This window comes from Colias croceus, chromosome 25 (genome assembly GCF_905220415.1).
Source record: "Colias croceus chromosome 25, ilColCroc2.1".
Classification (NCBI taxonomy): domain Eukaryota; kingdom Metazoa; phylum Arthropoda; class Insecta; order Lepidoptera; family Pieridae; genus Colias; species Colias croceus.
This window is the reverse complement of record NC_059561.1, coordinates 4,022,616-4,048,469: the sequence shown is the minus strand read 5'-3', so window position 1 is coordinate 4,048,469 and position 25,854 is coordinate 4,022,616. Positions and strand designations below refer to the sequence as shown.

Below are 25,854 nucleotides of genomic sequence, written 5' to 3'. Positions count from 1 at the left end.
GATAAAACCTATCTTATGTGCTAATCCATGTTACCCTCAATATGTGTGCTAAATTTCATTGTGATCGGTTCAGTAGTATTTGCGTGAAAGAGTAACAAATATACATACCTAGACATGTACACATACATCCATCCTCACAAACTTTCGCATTTATAATATTAGTAGGATAGGATAGTGCAATAAATCTTAATTAATCAAGTTATAATTAACTGCTATCATTAATTAATCATAAATCATTTGATATCAGCATAATATAATTATTATTATCTGTATTACATATTACGCATGTCATTTTATATCTCAAATGCAAGTGATCGAAGCAAGTGTTCAACTTGTGTTGTGTTACTTATAAATAAAAATAAACTAATCAATTACGTTCATTAATGCATTAATTGAGTTTTTCTTTCATTATTGTGTTTTGTTAACTATGTAACTATATAATATAGGTAATAGATAGTTTAGTAGTACAAACAATTAGAGTTATTATCTTATATTAATGTAACATATCCTATAGATAAATAATATTATAAAATGTCAGATAAGTGGAAATGTTATGTAATTTTTAAAATTATTTTCGTTACAGAAATGTACGTTACAGAAATGTACTATTAGTTAAACATTTTTTGTTTATAAATGTAGATTTAAATTGTTCTAATAAATAGAATATAAGTACCTAACCTTTTCGTTAAATACAGAATAACGTGTAGGCGAAATATTAATCTGTGTACCAGACAAACGTGTTTTCATTTTTAAAGAATCCTTAATCTTAGACTCCTTAGTGTAAGAATAAGTGAATTTGTTGTTTTTTTTTACATTTAATTTCAGGATGAAAACTAATGATTGTTAAATCGATAGAAAATTACACTTGTTTTTATGTATTTTTAATATAATGCATATAACTAATCTTATTAAATAAAGGCTGAACCTACAAGAACAACATTATGGATTGTATAATAATCATTTTAAAAGTGGAATAAATTCAAATTTGAATAAAGAATCAATAATGCATTAAACGTAGTTCTATTGCATTTAAAACAATTGCAGTACTCCACGATTAGGGGACATAGAGTTAACTACATTAATGAGTTTGTTTGTTTGTTTGACGCGCTAATCTCAAGACCTACTACTGGTCCGATTTCCATCAGATTTCATAAATTTTTTCGGTGTTGGATAGCCCATTTATCGAGGAAGTCGAGGATATATTATTATATATATCTTTACGGTAAGACCAATAGAAGCGGAGCCAGGCGGGCTTAACCGCGGAGCGCAGCTAGTAAATTATATATTACACGTCTTGTTATTTAGATTTATATGTATTACACCTACTATAATATATTTGTTACCTACATATGTTTTTATATCTCAAGTTGAAGGCTAAGTGCAATGAAGCCACTTAAAGATAAGGTGTTTATGAGCCCTATAAATCATATTTAAAGATTATTTAGTGAATGCTATGAACGTGTATATAGTTTTATTGTTCAGTTTATTGGTTTGTGATGGAAGAAGGTTCACGAGGTGCCGACTGGCGACGGAGTTGATGAGAACCGATCTGATTGAGAAGACATTTCTTGGTAACTGTGAGTATAGTTTACTGTTAGTTGTTACTAATTACTAAAATTTCGCTTTCAGTGTTATGTATTTGCTATTTAGTCAATGATACATGAACATATTTACTGTGGTTCTAATTCCAACCTTTTCTTTGGGTTTTTAATGTTGCTGTCTATATTTGTAAACAATATACCTACCTACGTGATGCACGTCATGTTATTTGAATTTTGTTGTTTATATCATCAATACCTAATCATTTTATAATTAAAGTTATTACTTTATAGGAAGAGCCTGTGATTTTTGTAATAAGTTAGCATAAATTATCTACAGAGTCATTGTGAATCTTGTATTTGTTTCCTATACATTTTAAAGTTTTGAATAAAAAATGTAATATATTATACTTGTACAATCATTAAAGTTAAATTCCGCGAAATTGTTTATCTGAATCTAGATTACGCAAGATTTTATCTTAAAGTATTCTCAGTCTTTGTTTAACAGAATTTTCTTGTAATTTTGTAATTTCAATGTAAATTAACTACTGCGTCTTGTGGTTTTCCATTTCCCATATAATGGTAAAAAAACAGAGTGACTTATTCACTAAAAACAGAAATAATATATTATGGTTGTGTGTACCTACATAATTATATGATTTTGTAATATCCTAGTAAAACTTATTCATAGTTTCAGATAATATTATTATCATCTATGACATTATCTCTATTTACATAAACGTGGGATAAAGATACGAGAACAATGTTTTTTATCTATCCATAGATACATATCAAATTGCTTGAAAATTTCGAAATGATAAAATTTATTACACGAGATGATTTCCATTCTTCTGCTGTTAAAGTTTAGTTGTTTTCATTATATTGATTTTTTTTATAGTGAATGGTAATACATATACATATATTTTGTTTGTAAAATGTATGAGTTTTATCTATGTTGATAATTATTCCTTCATATTTACGATATTCATCAATTAAAAAGTCGATAATTTTATATTAAACAGTTTCTTCTTATTTGAACTCTATATTATAATCCATACGAATATTATGAAGCTGAAGAGTTTGTTCGTTTGTTTGAACGCGCTAACCTCAGGAACTGGTCCGATTTGTAAAATTCTTTCAGCGTTAGATAGCATCTTGTATCGAGGAAGTGGCTATACATATACCATCACGTTAGGACCAACAAAAGAGGAGCATGGCGGGTGAAACAGCGGGGCACATCTAGTACGATATAATAATATCACAGTACAGTTGCAGTACACATCGAACATTTCCTCTCAACAATATACACAATTCAATCATAATACCACAGATAATAATAATACCTAGTTGTAAGTAGTAACACTTTAAAAATCGTTCCCACATAATATAAACAAACAACATTAATTCATCTTCTTCTTCTTCTCTTAAATAATGGCTTCACCCAATAAAAAGGGACTTCGCCAATGTCCAGTGTATATGGGAGAGACAGGACTCAAATTTCAGTCAGTTAGACTTATACGGCTGTGACATTTAACATTTGGAACTGAGTGGGAAAATGCAGAAATTTTGATCAACTTGGAGCGGCTAGAACAAACACATAAGACAATACAGGTTCTATTATATTACAAACTACAGGATACACTAATATGATTTATAAATATAATAAGGGGTTAATACTTTAGTTTATTATAGGAAATAAATTTAGATAGTATTTCAACAAATTTGGAAGGCACTAAGGACAACAGACATTTAAAATTTGTGGGACGAGGGATTTCAGGAGGGAGGACATCCAGTAATGAAGAACGGAGCTTGGTACATTCAAAGAACAGGTGGTCAGTAGTACCTTCATCTAATCCACACTCACAAATAGAATGGTCACGTACTCTGATTTTCGCCAGATGGATAGGAGTACACGCATGGCCGAAGCGCAGCCGACAGATAGTGGATGTTACTGGTTTGTCGAATTTGCGAAAACGGAAAAACCACGGTTTGTGTGGAATAGTAGGCTGAATGTCCCAATAAAATTTACCTTTCGTGCGGCTGGACTCTTGCCAAAGATTCAACCACTTCCTATCTAGACGTGATTTTGATAGTGGGACAAGGTCTTGACTGTAATTACTAAAGTGAGTATTGCAACCCACTTGCGTAGCAGACTTAGCCAAAGAGTCAGCCATCTCGTTACCCCCTATACCAATATGACCTGGTATGTAAGTTATTTGAACGTGGAGACCCTTATTGAGGCAATTTAAAAGAACCACACGTATTCTTAAGATCAAGGGGTGACATGATCTGGATCGAAAGGGATTAGATAGGAGAGCCTGGAGGCAGCTTAATGAGTCAGAAAATATAACAGCTTTATCAAGGTTGTGAGAGCTAATGAAAGTGAGGGCTTCGAGAATGCCTGTAGCTTCACCAGTGTAAACAGTAGATAAAGGGGGGCACTTTAACTGAAGAATAATGCTGGATTGAGGGTACCAAACAGCGACTCCCACACATGAAATATCGGACATTTTCGAGGCATCGGTAAAAAAGAGGTGCCAATTGGGCCATTTATTGGCTACAATTTCATTAAATGTAGCATTTGCATTAATTGTATGTTTAGTTATGCCACAATTTAAAAGTATAGGTGGATTGTACGTAAGGGACTGGAAGTTAACGGAGAAGAGAGGGTATAGTTCAAACTGAACAGTAGGATCAGGCAGACGGGAGAATCTTATGAAGCTTTTCAGTAAACAAGAAAAATTAACAGAGGGACGGAGATTTTGACTAGTGGAGATTTGAAGGAGATTATGGAGCTTGGGCCAAAGGATATGGGAAGAGTTATAGATAGATTTAAAAAAATATTTATCACAAAGATACTGCCTGCGAAGGGCCAGGGGAGGGTCAACACACTCAACCTGCAGGGCGTTAATCGGGGTAGATTTCATTGCTCCGGTAATCAAGCGCAGACAACGAGATTGCACTTTGTCTAGTTTATTTAGTGCCGTCTTATTACATGGATCGAGTATGAAAGACGCATAGTCTAAGTGACTACGCACCACGGCATTATAAATAAGTTTCTGACAGTATGGGTGGGCCCCCCACCACACTCCTGCCAGAGAACGTAATATATTAATCCCTTTTTCGCATTTTTGACTGATGTAGTTAACATGAGGGGAACCCGATAACCTAGAATATAATATAACGCCTAAATACTTAACTTTATTGGTGACTGGAATTGGTTCATCGCCAAGTACTAGGGTTGGTGCGGGAATGTGACGCTTTTTAGTGAAAACTACAACGCAACATTTTGGTACAGACACAGACATACCATGCTCTGATAGCCAATCACCAAGATACGACAAAGCTGAATTAAGGCGCGAGGTGATTTCATCCATGTCATGGGAATGAGCAAATAGGGTGATGTCGTCTGCATATTGAAGTATGTCACAGAAAGATGTGACTGTCGTATCCAAGTTGAAAGTGTAGATCGCATATAGGAGAGGACTTAATACCGATCCTTGAGGGAGCCCCTTCCAGGTAAGCCTAGTGGAAGAAATATGAGAGTTATGGCGCACTTGAATGTATCTTGACATTAAAAGATTGCAGATAAATCGTATCATCCTCACTGGGATACTCAGCTGTAACAATTTGTTTCTGAGTAACGGAAGAAGTACGCTATCGTAGGCGGACGCTATATCTAAAAAGACGCCTACCAAATACTGTTTTCTTTCAAAGGCCGATCGAATGTCTGTGGATAAAATGCCCAAACAATCCAGTACACTCATACCCTTTCTAAATCCAAATTGAGACCTGGATAACAGTCCCCTATTTTCAACAAGCCACTCAAGTCTATTTTTAACCATGTGTTCGGCTATCTTAGACAGACACGAAGAAAGAGCGATTGGTCGATAGGAGTCGGCACTAGAGGCTTGTTTGCCTGGTTTTAGTAAAGGAATTATGAGATGTGATTTCCAAGAGTCAGGGATGAAACCGAATTCATAAAAGAAATTTACTAAGTTTAAAAAGTACTGTTTGGTTATGGGACCGGATTGGCGTATGAAAGAATAAGGAATGCCATCTAATCCGGGAGAAGAGTCTAAGAGGCCGCTGAGGGTTACATTTAGCTCTTCCAGGGAGAATATGGCTTCCATGTTGTTATCATGAGACGAGACGAGCGGACCAGTGGCCATAGGGAAAGAATCTAAAGAAGGAACAAAGGGAGGGGAGAACTTATCAGCGAACTCCTCAAGCCACACTGAGGAGTCATTGGAGTCTATGTCGTTACAAGAAAGAGAGCCACGAAATTTGCGTATGTTCTTCCAAATAACTGTTGCAGGTGTTCTAGGCGACAGACTCTCGCAAAATGTTTGCCAGCCTGCTTTCTTTTTATTTTTAAGAAAAAGTTTGGTACGCGCGGCTATTCTTTTATAATATATAAAATTGTCAACGGACATGGAAGCATTATACTGAATTTCGGCCTCTCTCCTTGAGTTGACAGAAGCTGAGCATTCATCGTCCCACCATGGCGGAGAGATTTTGCGAGAACCAGAGTTAGAAACAGACTTAAGAGGGATGTTATTCGCAGCTGCGTTTTTAATACAATCCACAAAGTCAGAATAAGTACATAGATTATTATCAAGAGAAACAGAAGGAAGGGACTCAACCAGATTGTCAAGACCAGTAGCATAATCCTGCCAGTTTGCTTTACAAAGTCTATACATGAGAAGGGGTGGAAAAGGGGAAGTCAATGGGATAACAGACTGGGAAAGAGAAGAAAGAAGAGGAAAATGGTCGCTACCGTGAGTACTAGAAAGAGTTAAATTGGTGAGGGATGGAGCCAAGGAGGAAGAACAGATACATAGATCGACTACAGAGGAGAGACTCTGATTAGGAAAGACTCTCCTAGTGGGAGATCCATCGTTAATTACACAGAGGTCAAGGTCATCAAGCAGATCCATTAGCAGGTGCCCAAATGTATTGCAAACAGAAGATCCCCAAGAAGTGTGCTGAGCATTAAAATCGCCCAATACTAAAAGAGGAGACGGTACGGAGGAAAGTATAAGTGAAAGATCAGGTATAATAGAAGGATGAGGATGAGAAATGTAGACAGAAATAATAGAGACATTATTGCATCTCGCAGCAACAGCGTTAATACGCTGATCATGCATAGGTAATAGAATACGAGAGAAATTTAAACAATGTTTAAGTAAAAGTGCTGTTCCAGCATACCCATCGGCTCTGTCATCTCGGAGACAGAAAAAGCCAGGAATCCGAAAGTGACTTCCGGGAACTAGCCATGTCTCCGAGATGGCAAAAGCTATAGGGTTGTGGGTTGAAATAAGGTCAAGTACTTCATGACATTTCGGACGAATGCTTTGAGCATTCCACTGAAGGATGGTGAGGGCCATTGTTAAATAGAGAGAGAAGATTTATTAATCTATGGGCAACGTTGGTCGGTAATGTATCTGTTTTTTTCAGAAAAGTTTCTAATGCTGAAACATAAAGCTCAACATTAGAGCTCAGTACAACAGGGGGATCTGGGTTCTGATATAAGGCACAACCATTCGGTTGGGTAGAAGGTAATTCCTGAGTTATTTGGCGGTGTGCAGCTACATCATACGTTTTACCTAGTGGTGCATGAGTGCGAGGGGGTATAGAATAGGTCTTTTTGTATGAAGTTTTATTAAGAGGACGAGTTTGACGAACACTATTGGATTGTTTCATAGAAGGGGTGGGAAAAACAGGTGATTGTTGTGATCTGGGCGCAAAAACGAAACTGGCTGTTTCCGAAAACGGTCTGTACACTGGAGGGGTAAGCTTAGAGGCTTCCTCGAATGAGATACCTTCTGTGGCCATCAAAAGTTTAATTGACTTTTGCCGGCTGTGTTCCGGGCAATTTTTGTCAATGGCAAAGTGAGTGCCATTGCAGTGGACACATAGTGCTTGAGATTCTTGAATGGGACAGGAGTCACCCGAGTGGTTTTGTGTACATTTGTAGCACCTCTCTTTTGAGCGGCACTGGTCTCGGATGTGCCCAAAGCGACAGCACTTGTGGCACTGGATGGTTGGGTAGTGATAAATTTCTACGGGGAGAGAAGTGTACCTACAGTAGATTTTTGATGGCATTACTTGGCCCAAGAAAGTAAGTACCACTGTTTGGGACGGGACCCAAGTTGTAATCCCATCAAGGCTAGATTTTTTATTAAGTCTACGTGCTTTAAGTATGCGACCGTGTCTGTTAGGGAATTCTGCACACTCCACCAAATCATCCATGGTCCATTCTACAGGTATTCCTTTTACAATACCCATGCGGGTGATGTGATAGGTAGGAATGAATGCCTTAAATTTAGCTTCGGCCAAAGCAGGTAAAGATAAAAAATTATTAGCATCCTCAGCCGATACAAACTCAACTGATATTCTATTGCGGCCAACAGATTTTACTCCGTCTCTTAAAATATTAGGTACTTTTTGTCTATACAAGAAAGATCCAAATTTGATAGGACGGATGGACAGGCCAGCAGAAGGATCGTTTTCTACGCGAGATACGTGGACAATGTATGGTCCAACTTCATCACCACTATATCTTATAGGATTATTTAAAATAGGATCAACAAATATAGACGGATTAACAGAAGGTAAAATGGGATCTGATGGAACAAAGCGTTTAATTGGGGATTCATCTGTAGACTCAGGTGACGGACACCTTTGCCTCTTATTCTGAGAGATGTCCAATTCCATGCTTCTTTCCTGGACGTCAGGGGGCTTAGGGGGATCGGGTGGATCAGGGCCCATATTAGTGAATTGTTAGTACACTTACCACTATAACCACTAACTAAACACTTAAATACGAACACAATACAGCTCAAAGTGAATATATTATTGTTGAAATAGCCAAAACACTAAATTAAAAACCAAAACACGTGTGACAGAAATCACGCCAAATGTCAAAGTCCCATTAATTCATTATAATTCATAGTTCCGGACGGCATGACATTGACATTTCGTGCGTACGCGCATTATGTGTTCGTTCGTCATGCGGTTCGCATGTGTGCTCCTGTGTTTGTGTGTGTGCGTGAGTGGCAAACGGTTTGAGACGAGATGCAAACTAGCCCGGGAGTTGATCAAAGTTGGCATGCCTACTGATTTGTTGTTTGGACAATGTGAGTTAATCTATATAAATATAAATGTATTTCCATAAAATGTTAAGAGATAATGCTAAAAACTCGAGAACAGCTCTATTAAAAAAAAATGTTAAGGCAAGAAAGGTTCTTATTGAGAGAAAAATTAAAGGCAATAGGGCAGAACGTCTGCCCTGGTAGCTATTACTTCAAGATTATAACTAGCTACCCGCCCCGGCTCCACACGCAATGCTAATATTACTTTATATAATCTACAAAAATCATGCATGTTATCATACATACCTATGCCATAAACCTTTCTGAATTATTAAATTTTAAGATCTATCTCTAGCCTATAGAGACAGACAGCGGAAAGTGATTTTTTTTCCACTATATAGCGACACTAGGCTTAATTTCATTATAGACATAGGTCAGTAACCGCGAGGTTGTATTTAAAATATGACTTGAGAATGACCTCTCTGTTACCAGTGGCCAGTGCATACATTTTATAAACCAAGGCATATTCCAAGATCAACGAGTCCAGTTATTTTGTAATGTAATCAAATATTACGTGTAAGAATCTACATATATATTTATTTAAAAAATTTTAAAATGTAGTATTATTAAAAAAACGTTCCAAACATAGATAGCGCCATAAAAAATGGAAAACTTGTTTTTAACGGTAGAGCATTCATAAAGGAAATAAATAAATTTATTACCTATGTAAAAATTATATGATTACATCTTTCATAGACTTTAATGACAGTAATCGAAGCTATTCCCTCTAGTTATAAATACTGTTATTAACCACTGCGTCATTGGTGAACATAATATTGAAATTAAATTCACAGAGGTCAGACAAGGTCTTATTTAAATTAAATGTTACTGATTTATTAATACCAGTATATTTAATAATAAATGTACTGTATACGTATGCTATAGAGAGGTAGTTTTTGTGATTGCTTGAATGTTGTCTCTGGAAATAATGAACGGATTTTGATATTTTAACAGGAAGAGTTCTGTTGTTACTGATAAATATTTATTATTACTTACATGAGATCAATTTTCGTAACTAAGTAACTTATTTGTTGTGTGTCGATTAAGAAATAGTATTTTTTTTCAATACACTGATTTCTGTGTATCGTTTTGGTCACATGCGAAGCAAAAAAAGGCTTGTGATATAAATTTTAATTTATTTCATTAAGATTATTTTTTTAATTATCATTCTAATTGTACCGTGAATTATTTTAAAAGTATGTTTTTTATAGAAACAATTGACGTAATAAATTGATAATTCATGCCATATTGCGTGTGAACTAACTAACAAGTTGTATAATGTTTTTATTAGGTTTTTTATAATTGAACAATACTCTGTGGTTTTCCTCAATGTATTGTTAAGTTGTACTTTGAAACTATCATATACTTATCCAACCACGTTGTACTGTTAGTAGAGAATATATTTTTAAAATATGTTTTTGCCCATAATTTTAGTGCATGTCATAATTATTATGTGTGACTAGCTTCCGCCCACGACTTTGTACGTGCATCCCCGTTTTTCCCCGTTCCCACAAGAATTTCGGGAAATCCTTTCTTAGGGGACGCCTACGTTATGACATCTACCAGCATGCCAAATTTCAGCCCGATACGTCCCGTGGTTTGGGCTGTGCGTTGATAGATCACTATATCAGTCACCTTTGAGTTTTATATATATAGATTATAATAATATGCTTTTTGCTTGCTTTGCACTAAGGTGCACGAATGATTTGATATATTTTAAAAGATATTGGTAGATCATATTTGAGTGTCTTAGATAGTAAAATTAGATAAATGCAAGTTTAATGTATCTAAATTTTGAATACGAAATACGGCTCTACAATTATGTAAGTCGTTTTTAAAACTGATACCTTCCTCGTTTCTTTCATTCTTAGGTAAAATAACTTTAAAGTTACAGAGAATACTTGTTTAATAAATAATTATTAAGCTTATTTAATAAATAATTATATACGATTACAATATAAGTATTAATTACAGGGGTGTGCCTTATAGAGAAAGTGAGCAATCGAGATACCAAAGCCTTCGTTGTAACTCCTAGCGGTAAAAAGTACTATGGTTTATATCAGGTAAGAATTGTAACATGATAATTTTTGATAGTCTATATAACAAAATAATACTTAGCAGTTATTATTTTGAAAACAATAATAAGATTTTAATCCTGAAGTTTAATCTATACATATAATAAATCTGTAGAAGGGTCAATTCTGTACATTGAAATTTGAAAATATTGAAAAAATAAATAGCAGGGGGTGTTACTGGATCGATACCAAACCCAAATATGTGATTAAAAAAATTTTTGTCTGTCTGTCTGTCTGTCTGTCTGTCTGTCTGTATGTGAAGGCATCACGTGAAAACTAATGGTTCGATTTCGATGAAACTTTGTATAATTATACCTTATTATCCTGGGCGTAAAATAGGATACTTTTTATCCTGGAAAAATACGTAGAAAAAAAATTAAATTAATTTTTCAGTTTTATCCATAGACGTTGTTCTGTAGAACCGCGAACACACGTTGCGTATTATTATAGTCCTAGCCGTATTTGGGTCCAATAGATATTTATAAGATGTCATTGTGAGTTACTCAAAATGGAGAAATAAACCATCCACGCGAAGACAGACATCCGCGCGGACGGAGTCGCGGGCGAAAGCTAGTGAGTAAATAAATACAATTAAAGTGTCGTGTGCGTTATATTATGTATTAAAATATTATAGCGGTTCGTTTTAAATGCTAAAACAAGTACACGACGCTAGTACCTACTCTACACAATACATCTATACATATAATAAATCTGTAGAAGGGTCAATTCTGTACATTGAAAATATTGAAAAAATAAATAGCAGGGGGTGTTACTGGATCGATACCAAACCCAAATATGTGATTAAAAAAATTTTTGTCTGTCTGTCTGTCTGTCTGTCTGTCTGTCTGTATGTGAAGACATCACGTGAAAACTACCGGTTCGATTTCGATGAAACTTGGTATAATTATACCTTATTATCCTGGGCGTAAAATAGGATACTTTTTATCCTGGAAAAATACGTAGAAAAAAATTAATCTTAATTTTTCAGTTATCCATAGACGTTGTTCTGTAGAACCGCGAACACACGTTGCGTATTATTATAGGCCTAGCCGTATTTGGGTCAGATAGATATTTATAAGATGTCATTGTCAGAGTTACTAAAATGGAGAAATAAACCATCCACGCGAAGACCGACAACCGCGCGGACGGAGTCGCGGGCGGAGGCTAGTTTATATAATAAACCTATTAAAAATATTAGATAATTATTATATTATACTCGTTCTCTCTCTGTGTTCTAGCTTAAATAAATCGTACACAAATAATGTATCTAGCATAATAATTATTTTTGCATCCAACATCATAAAGCATTGCAATCACTTAACACTAAAAGTTTCTTAAGAGCGTAGGGAATGTTAAAAACAGTATAATATATTGTTTGCACACTTGAAATAGAGAGTGTGAAGATTCTCTGGAAATAGGGCACACGTTTAGACGTACCTTTAATTTTTATCTGAGTGACGTGGTCTAACTAGGCTAGGTGTGGAGGGTTTTTGCTTTGATATATCAAATGCTGGAGAATATACTGAATAATACATTTGTTTTTTATTAAATGTACGAGAATAAATTAATAGTAAAATGAAGTAAAAGGTTGTGGAAATCTTGTAAGAAATGGATTTTTAGAGAACGTTATATTATATACAAATTAATATATTTTGTGCTATATTAGTGTAACGTGATACGTGCATTTTTTTAGTAAAATGTATTCGTTACCAATTCAGTTTTTATTTGCTCTAAGCTATTTCGAAAATCTATGGAGACAATTTAAATAGTAATTGTTCGTGTTAGTGGTTTACATGTAAAAAACACATTGTAAACATAATATACTTAGTAAAAACATTTAAAGCTATTGATAAGCAAGATTTCGAGTGTGTATCACTACATAGTATAAAACAAAGTCGCTTTCTCTGCCCCTATGTCCCTTTGTATGCTTAAATCTTTAAAATTACGCAACGGATTTTGATGCGGTTTTTTTAATAGAGAGAGTGATTCAAGAGGAAGGTTTTAGTATATAATAATTTACATTATTAGGTATTAGACAAAGTGGGCGAAGCCGCGGGCGGTAAGTTAGTATAAAATAAATCTCAGATCTTTTTGATAAATCTTATTGAAATAAAAACACATTTTTGATTTCTCCTTAAGACGGTGTGAGGTTGCTGATAACAGAAACCTTTATTTCTTATCATTCGAGCCTATCTTTCATTGATGTGAAAAGGAAATTTGTTGAATTAATCAGTTGAATGTTGTTTTCTTTTCTTATTAAATTAAGGTTGAATATATAATAATTATTGTAGATATACCTATACCTGTAATATCTATACTTCTATACTAATATTATAAAGAGGAAAGGTTTGTATGTATGTATGGTTTTCACGCATAAACTACTGGACTGATTTTGATGACATTTGGCACAGACAATCATTAGACCCTGAGAAAGAACATAGGCTACCTTTTATTGCGAAATATGTACCACGAGCGAAGCCGGGGCGGACCGATAGTAGATAATAAAACTACTGTAATACAGACTTATTTTAGACAGTAAGACTAATTTTAGAAGTCTAAAATATACAAACATTTTTCTTTTCTAAAGATGTGTGTGTTTGTGTGTGTGTGTGTGTGTGTGTGTGCATTGTAGTTTTATTGCTACTGTATTTTTTGCTTGTACAGAAATTGATTATCTATCTTATAATATAAAAATGAATCCCAAAATGTGTTGGTAAGCGCATAACTTGAGAACGGCTTAACCGATTTCGTTAATTCTTTTTTTATAATATTCCTTGAAGTTCGAGGATGGTTCTTATGTAGACAAAACGTGAATACGTACCATGGGCGAAGCCGGGTCGGACCGTTAGTATATATATAAAAATGAAACCCGTTTAGCGTTGTCACGGCATCACGTGTGAACGGCTGAACCGATTTCGATAATTCTTTTTTTTTAATGTTTGTGGAAGTCCAAGGATGGTTCTTATGTAGAGAAAGCCTAAATATGTTCCACAGGCGAAGCAGGGGCGGACCGCTAGTCGTAAACAAGTGATAACTGCGTTAAAAACAACCGACTTCAAACTTGCACTTGCAAAATTTACAAATACCTACAGACAAAAATGCTCATAAAATAAAAACTACTGGGCCAATTCGACACCATCCCGCATCGAACAAAAAAAGAATCACGTAAATCGGTTCAGAAACCTCGGAGTAATCGGTGTACATACATAAAAAAAAAAAAAAAATATACCGGCCGAATTGATAACCTCCTCCTTTTTTTTGAAGTCGGTTAATAACAAGTGAAATACATATTATACACTTCACTACAGGATTTACTAATTTAATTTATAAATGTGAATTTTGTATAATGATAGGAACATTAGGAACTATTGTTGTGTCATCACACGTCATGACGTGTGTACATGAACATGTACTAATTTGATTTTTGCCTTTATAATATTTTTATGATAAAGGGCCTTCTGTCAAGCTATTAAATAAATAAAAATTTGCTTACTTCCTTTACTGTTACATTGAATTAATTACATCGTTTTATGAGACCATAAATGCGGTTGTAAAAGAGATTTATTAATTGCTTTGTCATCATATTTAGACAGCGAATGATAACGAATGATTCATTTGTTACATAATGCATAATACTATTTGTAATTACGAAAAGATAATAAATATTAGGGCCGACGTTTAGGTTGTATTTTTTATAATATTTCTGTAAATCTAAGTATTAATTTATTTACATTATATGAAAAGTATTCGTAAGTACTATATTTTTCTGTATGAAGGCAAAATATATTCCTAAATCTATTTAAATCCTTGTTTTAATTGCCATTTTGAATCTTGTGTCTATCTCATTTTACTGCATCAGAATGAGATGTTTTTCAAGTGTGTACAACATGTTAATTTATTTAGCGCTGTGTAGCGTGAACAGCTTGATATATTTTACCCTGAACTATTGCCATGAGATTATATATTTCTTTTGTGATCGTTAATACTAATCTAAATTATATTATAATATCTCTATATATAAAAATAAATCCCTCTTTCCCTTGGTCACGACATCACGCGTGAAAGACTGAACCGATTTCGATACTTTTCTTGTTGTGTTTGTTGTAGTCATGAGTTAAGGATCTTATAAAAGAAAAGTCAAGAAATTTGCGCGCCAAAAATAAAAAATAAAAAGAGACGCGTGGCACTCGGGGACTGCCGCGGTAAAGCTATTGCATAGCATGCCTTCAAGCCACGCCTCCGAGCCCGTCGGAGTGGGGAGCGTGAGGTTTTTCGTTACGGAATTTCTCGATTCGGTCCCCGCGCTCAAGGCCCGCGATAGAAGCCATGCAATAGTTTAAAAGCTATGCAATAGTTTAAAAATAAGAAAACAGGAATTGCTTAATTTTTACACAATTGTTAATTGGTAATATATTTTCCACAGATCCCCAGTCGCTGGTGCCGGGAGGGAAAGAAAGGAGGCGAGTGTAATATCGCTTGCGAATGTAAGAGGAATTTAATAAGATTTGTATTCATAATTATTAATTAGTAATTTTAATTTTATTCAAGAAACCTTGATTTTATAGATTTTTCTTTTTAGTATATTTGCTACTTGAAAGCTTTTGAAAACTTAATTAAATACCAAATTCGAAACATTTTTAAGTAATAATAATATGAAGTATTATTGCATTTATTGTATTTTCTATCCTGTTCTATTACTATTAATTATAGCCCTGTCAGTGGACTGCCGTCCGCAACAATTACATTAGAATATAAAGAGAATAGTGAAGTTTTTAAATTAACTCGAAAACTCCCATCAGTTTAAGAAGAAACAGGACTTTGTTTACAATTTAAATTTTCTATACATTATATTTTTTTATCATAATTTTCTCGATAACTACTGAAAATGTCAACTTTATTTAACATCTTAACTCCCCAAAAAGAATAAAAAATTAACATAAGTCACCGTTAATAAAAATAGCAACAGCTTTGTTATAAGTAACAAATAAAATATAAACGAAGTAAGTTCTTTCTAGCATAAAGCTTTAACAATAGACTCTGTTGAATCTTATACAAAAACAGTCTTTATATCTTTGTAAATAGGATGCAAAATCGTGTGAACATGATCCCTTTCTTTCCTAGGTCTATTGTGGAGTTTTATGGAGCGCATTTTACGTTCGCGGCGCATTTTACAACGGTCAAGTACCACTACTAAGTGTGCAAGTACTTTTCGGTCGTATTTTATATTTCAAATGAAGTTGGACTGTTTTATTGGATTTAGATTTAATTTAATATCGTTGCGGAATAGAGTTTGACAGTAATTTGAAAGTGATGACAAGAAAATTCGATCTCATGGTGTAATTTTCTTCCAATAATTCGAAACATTGTAAAATAATCTATACAATGTTTTTTGAATGAGCTATCGTAGCGTAGATTTGTACTTTTTATTACTATTACAAAAAAAAGCGTGTGTGCTCAGCATACGTGTCAGAAGTGAAACTTCTTTGGCAAGATTCAAAGATATCAAAATCGTCGACGTCGAAAATGACGATATTATTGCCATGACGCGATTTTGAAATTTTAATCTCAAAGTTTTTAAACTTCAAAACGAAAACTAATAGATTAATATAAATCAAGGGAAAACTATATTGACAACTTTGTTTCCAGTTTCCACTCGGTAGTTGGATTTTTCATCAATCGTAAAATTTCTGTTTCAAGCATCAGCCTAAACTAACGGGATTCAAAAGTTTCCAAACGCGGACTGCGAATACGAATGAAAGCCTGGTTAAAGATTGTTCAAAAACCCACATATGCGAACAATTTTATAGTCTAACTGGTTATACAGGGTTAGTTGTAAAACACCGGCAACCTCGCAGGACAAGATAGCTAACATCATAAGCAACACCATTTGTTCTACGACTTTTGATAATTTGTTAGATTTTATTTTCAAACAAAAATAAATATTCATTTAATTTTCCGTTTGAATATTATAAACTCTACGACTCCCAAAAATTACTACGTAAACAAGAAGCGAACGAGAGGGGGAAGGGAACGTCGCGTGTACGTAGTATAAATCTGTCAACAGCTGTGGTCGCGTCGTCCATCCGATGAATAGAACATAGACAAATGAACATAGACAAATATTAGGAGAGTACAATAAAAGTTTAAAAAATCATTTAAAAATAATTAGGTAATTGCGTTATGCCAAAAGTCGTAGAACAAATGTTGATACTTATGATGTTAGCTATCTTGTCCTGCGAGGTTGCTGGTGTTTTACAAGTAACCCTGTATATAATCTGATTTATATAGGGTGTAATCGTTAAGTGTGCACAGGCAATTTTTTTGTAACTATTACAGATATCAAAAAACTTTGAACTGATATCAAAAGTATCTTACCTAATGAGTAAAATGACAATCATAACTTTTTAAAAATAAAACGGGAAATGTCCAAAAATTAGTTACGGAATAATCGCCTGTGCACACTTAACGATTACACCTTTGCCTGTATGGTCAAAATTTATTCATAGTTATTAGCCCATATTTTTTCCTAGTTTTGGAATCAGCTCATACCTATTTGTTCAGTATGTAGGAATACATGCCTCCTATGACGCCTGTAACACGTAAAGTATTTACTGTGTTTCGCCAATAAATATGTACTTAAGTTTCTTGGTATTTATTGATCATGTACCTGGCCTACTAACTGATGAATGTAATCCAATCTATCAATAAAAGCAGACGTGTATCAGTTAATATAAAAACTGAACTAACGAATCACGATAAAAAAATATTTTACGTGTAACAGGGTCCTTAAGGTACTTTTCCATCATGTGTGAGGACGTGTAGCGAAGAATGTGTTTGTGTTGTGTTGTTTGTAATATAATAACTGACAGTATCGCTTCAAACGCTTAACGCTTCAAACTACAAACTATATGAAGTGATATGATTGGTTCTTTACAAACGCATCATCGCACATTATTGGCAGAAAAGCACCTTCCACTACGCTGATATGGCAAGTTGACAAATGTCACATGTCAATTGTCAATCTTTTGAATATTGGACATGCCGGTTTCCTCACTATGTTTTCCATCATCAGTAGCTATAGTAATGTGGATAATCTATACTAATATTATAAAGCTGAAGAATTTTTTTGTATGTGTGAACGCGCTAATCTCAGGAACTACTGGTCCGATTTGAAAAATTCTTTCGGTGTTAGATAGCCCATTTATCGAGAAAGCCTTAAACAACTTTAACACATGAACTGAGCTATTAAATCCAATCCAAACTTACATAGTACCTAAGATCTCCATATGATCGAACATAGCGCCTCAGTAGCCAAATGGCCGTTATTTTGTTATGAACTTCAAGTAAATAAATATTAATCATATCTAGTTCCACTTCAAGATTAGTTTATCATCACAGAGACTAGAAATTGTATTTGAACTACATTGTGGAAACCACTTCCCCTGTAATAAAGTTAGCTCAGTTGGAATAGTTAAGCGACAGTTATTCTAACTGTATTATTGTATATAACGAGTCCTTGCGATATCACGCTATTAAAGTGTTTCGTGGTACGGGGTTTTCATATGAGAAAAAGTATACGTATAATAGGGGATAGTTATGATACATTTAGAGGTAGAGTTTATTATTGATGCTCTTTATTACTTTGTGTGCATTTTTGGAACAATCGATAGCCCAGATTTGCTCAATAGTATAATGTTTAATGCTCCCCGTTCGATTCCCAGAAAACCTATCCGAACCTTCAGCGTTCCAACTTGTAGAACAACTCTCGGTTCTAACTCACCAGTTTTTCGCTTATTGAGAACCTACAATGATTACCTCACTAAAGTTCCGAACCTTGATATTTTTCACGATAGTTTGCCAATGTTTAAACGAAAAGTGCACGGATCATATCACATCAAGTTTTAGAATTAAGCAATATTTAATTAATATACTTACTTTAGTTGTATAAAACATCCTCATTGACTACATTTATCTTTAGTTCTTCTTGTAATGCTGTGTACATCTATAATAGGGTCAAGCATTAGAATATTCTTACTTTGTATTTATTGTTAAGGAATGATGTATGCGTGATCTGTCGATGTACCCTAATAAATAAATAAATAAATTTTTATATATTATGACACAAATAAAAATAGCGATCAATTTTAGCAAAAATTTCAAAAATTTCGGTTATTTATTACTTTATGATAAAATTTTGTGTAAAAAAGAATAAATAAGAAAAAAATTGTCAAAAATTTAATCATCCATCAAGTATATTTTCAATATTTTCCAGTAACTCAGTGAAGGTGTTTTTTGCAACATTTTGATATAAATATTTATTTTATAAGTTATTATTTCCTTATAAGTTAATAAAACATGATCACTGATGTTTGAAAGAAATGCTTTAATAAAACAACTTGTACTGTTATAATTAATAATAGTCATACATTGCGTATTTTGTTCCAGCTCTTTTGGATGATGACATTAGAGACGATACAGCCTGCGCAGTGAACATCTTTTACCGAGAAGGTTTCAAATACTGGACGCAATGGACGACGCGCTGTAAAAATGATAACTTTATCACTAAGGAAATTTATAAGTAAGTTATAATTGATTCATATTTAGTTAAAATACATTTAGCTTTATAATTTAACAAGAAATTTCACATCTATTTCTATACTAATAAATATAAAGCTGAAGAGTTTGTTTGTTTGAACGCACAAATCTCGAGCTACTAGTCCGATTTGAAAAATTATTTCGGTGTTAGATAGCCCATCGAGGAAGGCTATAAGGCTTTATATCATTGCGAGTAAAACCGCGGGGCACAGCTAGTGCTAAATATATGTAATATGCTTATAAAGTTTAATGAGTCTTCAAAAGAACAATGTTTGTCAATTTTAATGTCAAGCGAATGAGTAATTTCGGACTATTATGTGTTTAACTATTCAGCCAAAAACTCATTTACACGTAGAATAATTATAATATTATGTAAGTACTTTAAGTAATTTGGTATAACAGTAAATCCATAAGTTTAATTTGAAATGCACCAAGACGATACGTCGAGACATAAAAAAAACAGTATACTTTAAATAAGAATTAAACATAAAGCGGTTCATTACTTAACCTTCAATTAGTATAATCAGTCTGCTGCATTGAAACGTTGGGTGGAGTGTATTTAGAAGCCTTTATTGTCTTGAAAAAGCGTACTAATATCCGTTGTTAAGGGACTTATACACGTACGTTTTTATTTTGAAATATAATATTTAGGGTAATTATTATTTATTAAACTATTTATTGTACCATTATTTAGATTGCATAATGTGGATACTTAGTAGGTAGTTAGGTATAACAATAACACTGGTATAACAACACATTTTACGCCCATCGTAGCTAGACATAGAATTTAGAATAAGAAATAAAAATATATACCTAATATAAAACAGTACATTTAAACATTGTTATAATTTTAAATTTTATTGTTTTGTTTTGTTTTGCTACAACTAAGACAGACCTTCTTGTGGCGTCTACTATATTTTAGATTTTTCTTGATTAACCTGTCCGTGTCCGTAGAATATTTCCTTCCTTGATTTTGAAAAAAAAAAATGTAATTTAATTGTGATGACTGATGACGTATATATTGTTAGTGTGCGGGGTGCCTTATTACAAAAGTGAACGCATTTACCCGAGTATCAGAATGCATAAAATAAATAATTACGACTAAGAGCCTCCGAAGTTTTTTCACAGATATGCTTTAACCATATACAAAAGACTGACAGACCCTGCTGTCTAAATAATAAACTGTTCTACACGTTCTACACAAAAAAGGAATAAATTGTATGTATACGTAAAAATAAAAGAAAGTCGTATAATTACTTTCGTCACAGAATATAATATAATAGACTACCTTTCGTTTTTTCTCGTTAATCGTTTTTTCGTTTCTTAAATAACCAATATATTCTAAACGAATACTTTATATTAAACTTTATAAAGTGGATATTTGTTAAACTTTAAGTTTCACCATTTTCACTGTTAACAAAATGCTTACAACAAAAATAACTACTCGGGAGCCAGGGTATGCAACTAGTAATGAAGAATTTAAGCACTGCAGATAGTGTTCCTAAAAGTAGAATTTATCAATTCATACCCCATTTTCATCTACTTCTGATATTAAGGTTTTGAAATACGCCAAGCGAAGAGAATTCAATCGCATCAAAAAATTCAATCAAATTTATTTAGCATCAATCAAATTTAGCTCGTAGATAAAAATATCGCGGAAACATTTATAGCGAAACAAGAAGCAGTTTATAAAAATGTTATTTTCGAAGTGAAACTTCTTTAGGCGCGTTGAGAGTAGTATTACGGCACGGCGTAAGGCGAGGATTTTAGTATCTTTGAATTTTGCCAAAGAAGTTTCACTTCTGACACATGTGCTCAGCATACACACTCTTTTTAGTAATGCATAAACTATAACTTATGCTACTATAACAGTACCAGTGTAACAAGTGTTTATAAATGGACTATCTAACAATGAAAGAATTTATCAAATCGGACCAAAAGTTCCTGAGATTAGCACGTTCAAACAAACAAACAAACTGTTCAGCTTTATAATATTATACTATAGATATTTTATTTTACGTTTCAGATGTCCGGATCTTGTAAGACAAAGTCCAGAAAGAAGTCTGCATAGCGAAACATTGAAGATGAGACGTAGAGTCGCTAGAAGTACTATTTCGTCTAAATATAGTTATTATGGAATAAATTGGTTACAATAGTGATCTTTTATTTATTTATAACACTTTATTGCAACTAAATTATGACAAAAACAATATTATTAATACAAAAAAAGGCATCGTTTGTACAAGAGGCGGCCTTATTGCTTCTTAGCAATTTGTACCAGGCATCCTGATACTTTTATTTTAATTTTAGTGTGTAATAGAAATAAGTTATCATGATACACACAAGATATTATATACGTATTTTACAGTATTTAAAAAAGTATAGAAATGTTCATAAGTAAAAATAATGTTTCCGTTTCGATCCAAATCATGTGTATAAGGTTTCAATGAAATTTGTTATTATGAACTCTAACTTCAACGCCTTTACTCATAATCTGTATCTCTGATTGTTCAAAGAATGCGCTACGCAAACGAAATTCCACCAAAAGTACACAACAATAAAGTCTATTGTTTAACTGCACAATTCAAAAGATGCTTCAAGTAAAATGAATTACTCTGTGAGGATGTCGCAGATGCTCCACTGAGCGTGTTGTGACACCTGCGTCAAATTGCAATGCGATTTTAGTTTAGCTCCTATATTGTTTTATTTAGTTTTGTTAGCCGTAAAATGGGAAGGGAAAGTAATTGAAACGTATATACAACTAGCTTTTTCCCGCAGCTTGACCCACATGGTCTAAAACTGAACAAAAAGTATACATACTTTTTATAGGCCTTGGTGAAATCATAATAAAAATCAGTGAGATTATCGCTAACATAAAGACCGACAGAGACGGCGGAAGACTGTCTTTTATGGAGGGGATAAATTATGAATCTTAAATGCCATATTTCATCATCCCTAGTTTAAAATAAACATAAAGAAATAGTTTGAGTTTTCGTATAAGTGTCCCAAGTGAACAAAATGTTATTATCGAGTAACTTTCATAAGATAAGATTTCCAACTTTCGTTCCATTGTAAAGGCAAATATTAATAAAAAAAAAGCTTCTTAAATATTATGTTTTAGTCTTTGATGTGTGATTCATTTCGTTTTTTATATACGTGTATCTCGTATTAAAGAGTTTGCTCTCAATAGATACAGGGCAAATAAAAAATCAGGTATATATTATTTTCATTTTACCAACTAAAAATGAAGACTGCTTCTTCATTTTTCAGGAAGTATAATACAAAAAGTGATACAAAACACTTCAAAATATTGAAAAAAATTAAAAAAAATCCTATAAGAGTAAAAAACACAATTTATCTTTTAATGAAACGAAATTATCTCTTTACTACTCGAAAGCTAAAGCCACTTAAAAATTAACATTAATATCCAATTCAAGCGAAATTAGAACTTAAAACAACTCATTCTAAGCCAATTATCCCGTTCGTCGGCCACAATTAAAACAACGAAATGAGTTATCAAAAGCGCAGTGCACATTGTAACAATCCGCTACGTAGTTTCAAGAATTGCTACCATTAAAATAAGCTTTAAAATAATCCCCAGTAGTTCTAAAGAAATAGTACCGTGTGAATGCACTTTGGATTCGCGGAGCAGATGTGCACTACGCTTAACTCGAGAGAAATTTCAAACTTGACTTATTTTTTCTTAAGAATCGTTTAATGTGCTTCGCTGTTATTGAGATGTTGAGATTCATAACTTTCTCCTTTGAAGTGATACTACTTGAAATAGCGCACTGTATTTAAATACAGTTTTCTTGAAATACATATTTATTTTTAATAGAAAATGTTTAGTTTTCGCAAGACGTTCGATATTAAAACCATTGTACTGCATAAGTTATTCAAAATTTATTTATGGAGCTATTAAATTATATAATCATAACAATTATAGAAGAAAAAGCGTTCGGAAAATCGAGTAAAACCTTTGATATAATGTATAAATTAATTTATATGTTTATTTATGTTTGTATTTATTATGTTTATTTTGTAAAAAATATTAGGTAAGAGATTACGAATTTCAGGATAATAACAAAAATCCATTCAGTTTTCATAATTGCCTAAAGATGTTCCAACTTTAGCGATTTCGTTCGTTTCATTACCATCCGTTTCAGGACAATAAATAAGCTCTCATTATAAACGCTACAAACAAATTGAGTTCAATGAAAAATAGTATAATTCAAAGACATCTACTATCCAGCGCAGTTTCCAAAAGCGATGTTTTTGCTCGACGAACAAAGGATATAAGCAATTTAATTATATTGGATTCTTTGTACGTTAGAACCATAGTATATTGAGAACAAGTAGGCTGACTCCCGGCGTTTAGGAGCAAATGCTACCTAAACTCGCGAGAAGGTTGTCACTTGTCACATTGATAGTTTTAATAATTGTATAAACAAACACCGACCGCTCATAGCAATAGCGCGGCCCTCACGAGAACGGTCCATGAGAAGGAACCGAGCGGCGTTGTGTGCGTGCGTCAAGCTTGCGTATGTACATCAACGATGGGCGTGGCCAAGCGCTCCGCGTACATACAAACGGCGCGATGTACTTTTGTTCGAACATAACATACTTGTTCTCTTTATACTATGTTAGAACCAGGTTCCTTTGATAGGTCGCTCGGAGTTCCAATTTAAGGAAATTGCGTCTCCGAAGATGGCGGTTAAACGTCGCCTCGTTTATTTGATTATCTTGTGGTAGTGTTTAAGTTTAGTCAACAGGAATGTGATTTTTCTACCTTCTTTATTGACCGGTTCGGATTTGCCACTTCTTTGGTTAGTTTATTCATCATCATTAAACGATTAAGCCGGAATTGGTTGAGATTGGAAGCTGGAAGGTTTGCAACACCGTGTAAGAACATTTATATATGGAACTAATTATCTTATAGGTACATTTATATCATTATCAGCTACTCCTATACTTCCTTGGCTAAAGGCACTTCTTCTAAAATTATTTCTAGTTTATTTTCGTCTTGTTCTGATTCTTTCTTCATCAATATGTTCAATATATATTTTGATCTGTGTCTTAATTACTATGTATTTACTGTGATGCACATGGCTACGGTTTTGTTATACGATTTGAGCTGTCATCTTCAGGTATTATTAATCTATTGGTTGAAGGTGTCTTGCTTTGGGGGACATATAAATACCCGGTCAGTAAAGCATTTCAATAGCTATCGGGCGGCTTCAACATTGTCAGTTTGCTAGCCTATAATATAACAATATCATAATATTGTATTTCAATCCCTGTTTACTATTGTAAATACAGCTTATGTATGTATATGTAAAATTGCAAGCCGATTTTGATTAATCTAAATTGAATAAATGAATAGAGTGCAGTTTCATTTAGCTTGCAAGAAATGTGGGTATTTTTAATTGATACCTTAACGAACACATAGAAAAACGATTTCGAATGTGTGATGAAGTTATTTCGACAATGCTTAGCAAAAACATTGAACACTAGTTATTGACAAAATATGATAAAATATCATTTATACTTTGCATTGTTACCTCTTGATGGAACTGCATTTAGTGGAACTAGTGAATTGTGTGTTCCTTTACTATAAAATGTTAAAATCATTTTAGGCAATGTTACAGGTAGCCGTAACTTATAATTCAAGTAAAACGGTATTATGTTATCAAGAATAACTTTATAAAAATGATGTGTATTAAAATATCATTTTATTTTTCGTCTTCGTATATAATATGATAACATAACTCCTAAAAGCATGCTTCTCTTCCACTTTCAAATTGCCTTCCGTCCCATTTCCCGTAGCAAATGTAGCATTTGTAAACATTATTCATCTAAAAAGATTATCGTCGTACTTGACTTCAGTTATCAGCGCACATATTAGTCTGATAATAAAGTGGCATTGCTATCTCTATAAGCTCCGTATAAGCCTTACGTCTTCTTGAGTGTGGCCGTATTGCTAGCGATAAATATACTTAACAGTATTATATACTTAATTATTTTCTTCGTAAGTGTTGCCTTTTTCTTAATACCATTGGTGTGCACATTGAAATGCTACGAGTACTTACAACTTTTATGTTTCTTACGAGAAATATCAATACGACAGTGTTTAGATGGACCTTATTATGATGGACATTTTTATACCTATATATTTCGACGTTAAAATAAGATATGATGCAATGAAAGTTATTTAATGAATTTATAAACTGTTTTATTATTTTTGCTATTATTTATTATAAAATATAATATCAGCAGAGTGTCTAAGTTCATTATAACCATAAAAGTGCAAAGCTTAATTTGTGAAAATGATTACATTAAAAGGAAACTAAATTTTATAAGTTTAACAACGTAAAGTCAGGTCTACTTATAAATGTCGTGGAAGAATTCTAACCAATACCCGCGGCCCCATCATTAAAGCGGCTCGACGGAACACAGTGGGGTTTTAGTCGGTAAGAATCCGACATAACC

At 33.4% G+C, this 25,854-nt stretch overlaps 1 protein-coding gene across 4 annotated transcripts; it reads left to right on the top strand.

The window, feature by feature from the left end:
• Positions 1-318: 318 nt before the first annotated feature.
• Positions 319-21,524, top strand: LOC123703138 (lysozyme-like). Of its 4 annotated transcripts, none has more exons than XM_045651040.1 (6): positions 319-446; positions 1,437-1,577; positions 10,670-10,758; positions 15,194-15,254; positions 19,216-19,348; positions 21,392-21,524. In XM_045651040.1, the coding sequence occupies exons 2-6, from the start codon at positions 1,454-1,456 to the stop codon at positions 21,519-21,521; spliced, it is 537 nt and encodes a 178-aa protein (XP_045506996.1). In that variant the 5' UTR covers positions 319-446; positions 1,437-1,453; the 3' UTR covers positions 21,522-21,524. The 4 variants fall into 4 exon arrangements, with proteins under 4 accessions (XP_045506996.1, XP_045506994.1, XP_045506995.1 ...); XM_045651038.1 differs by having other exon boundaries at positions 1,368-1,577; XM_045651039.1 differs by lacking the exon at positions 319-446 and having other exon boundaries at positions 1,349-1,577.
• Positions 21,525-25,854: the final 4,330 nt, after the last annotated feature.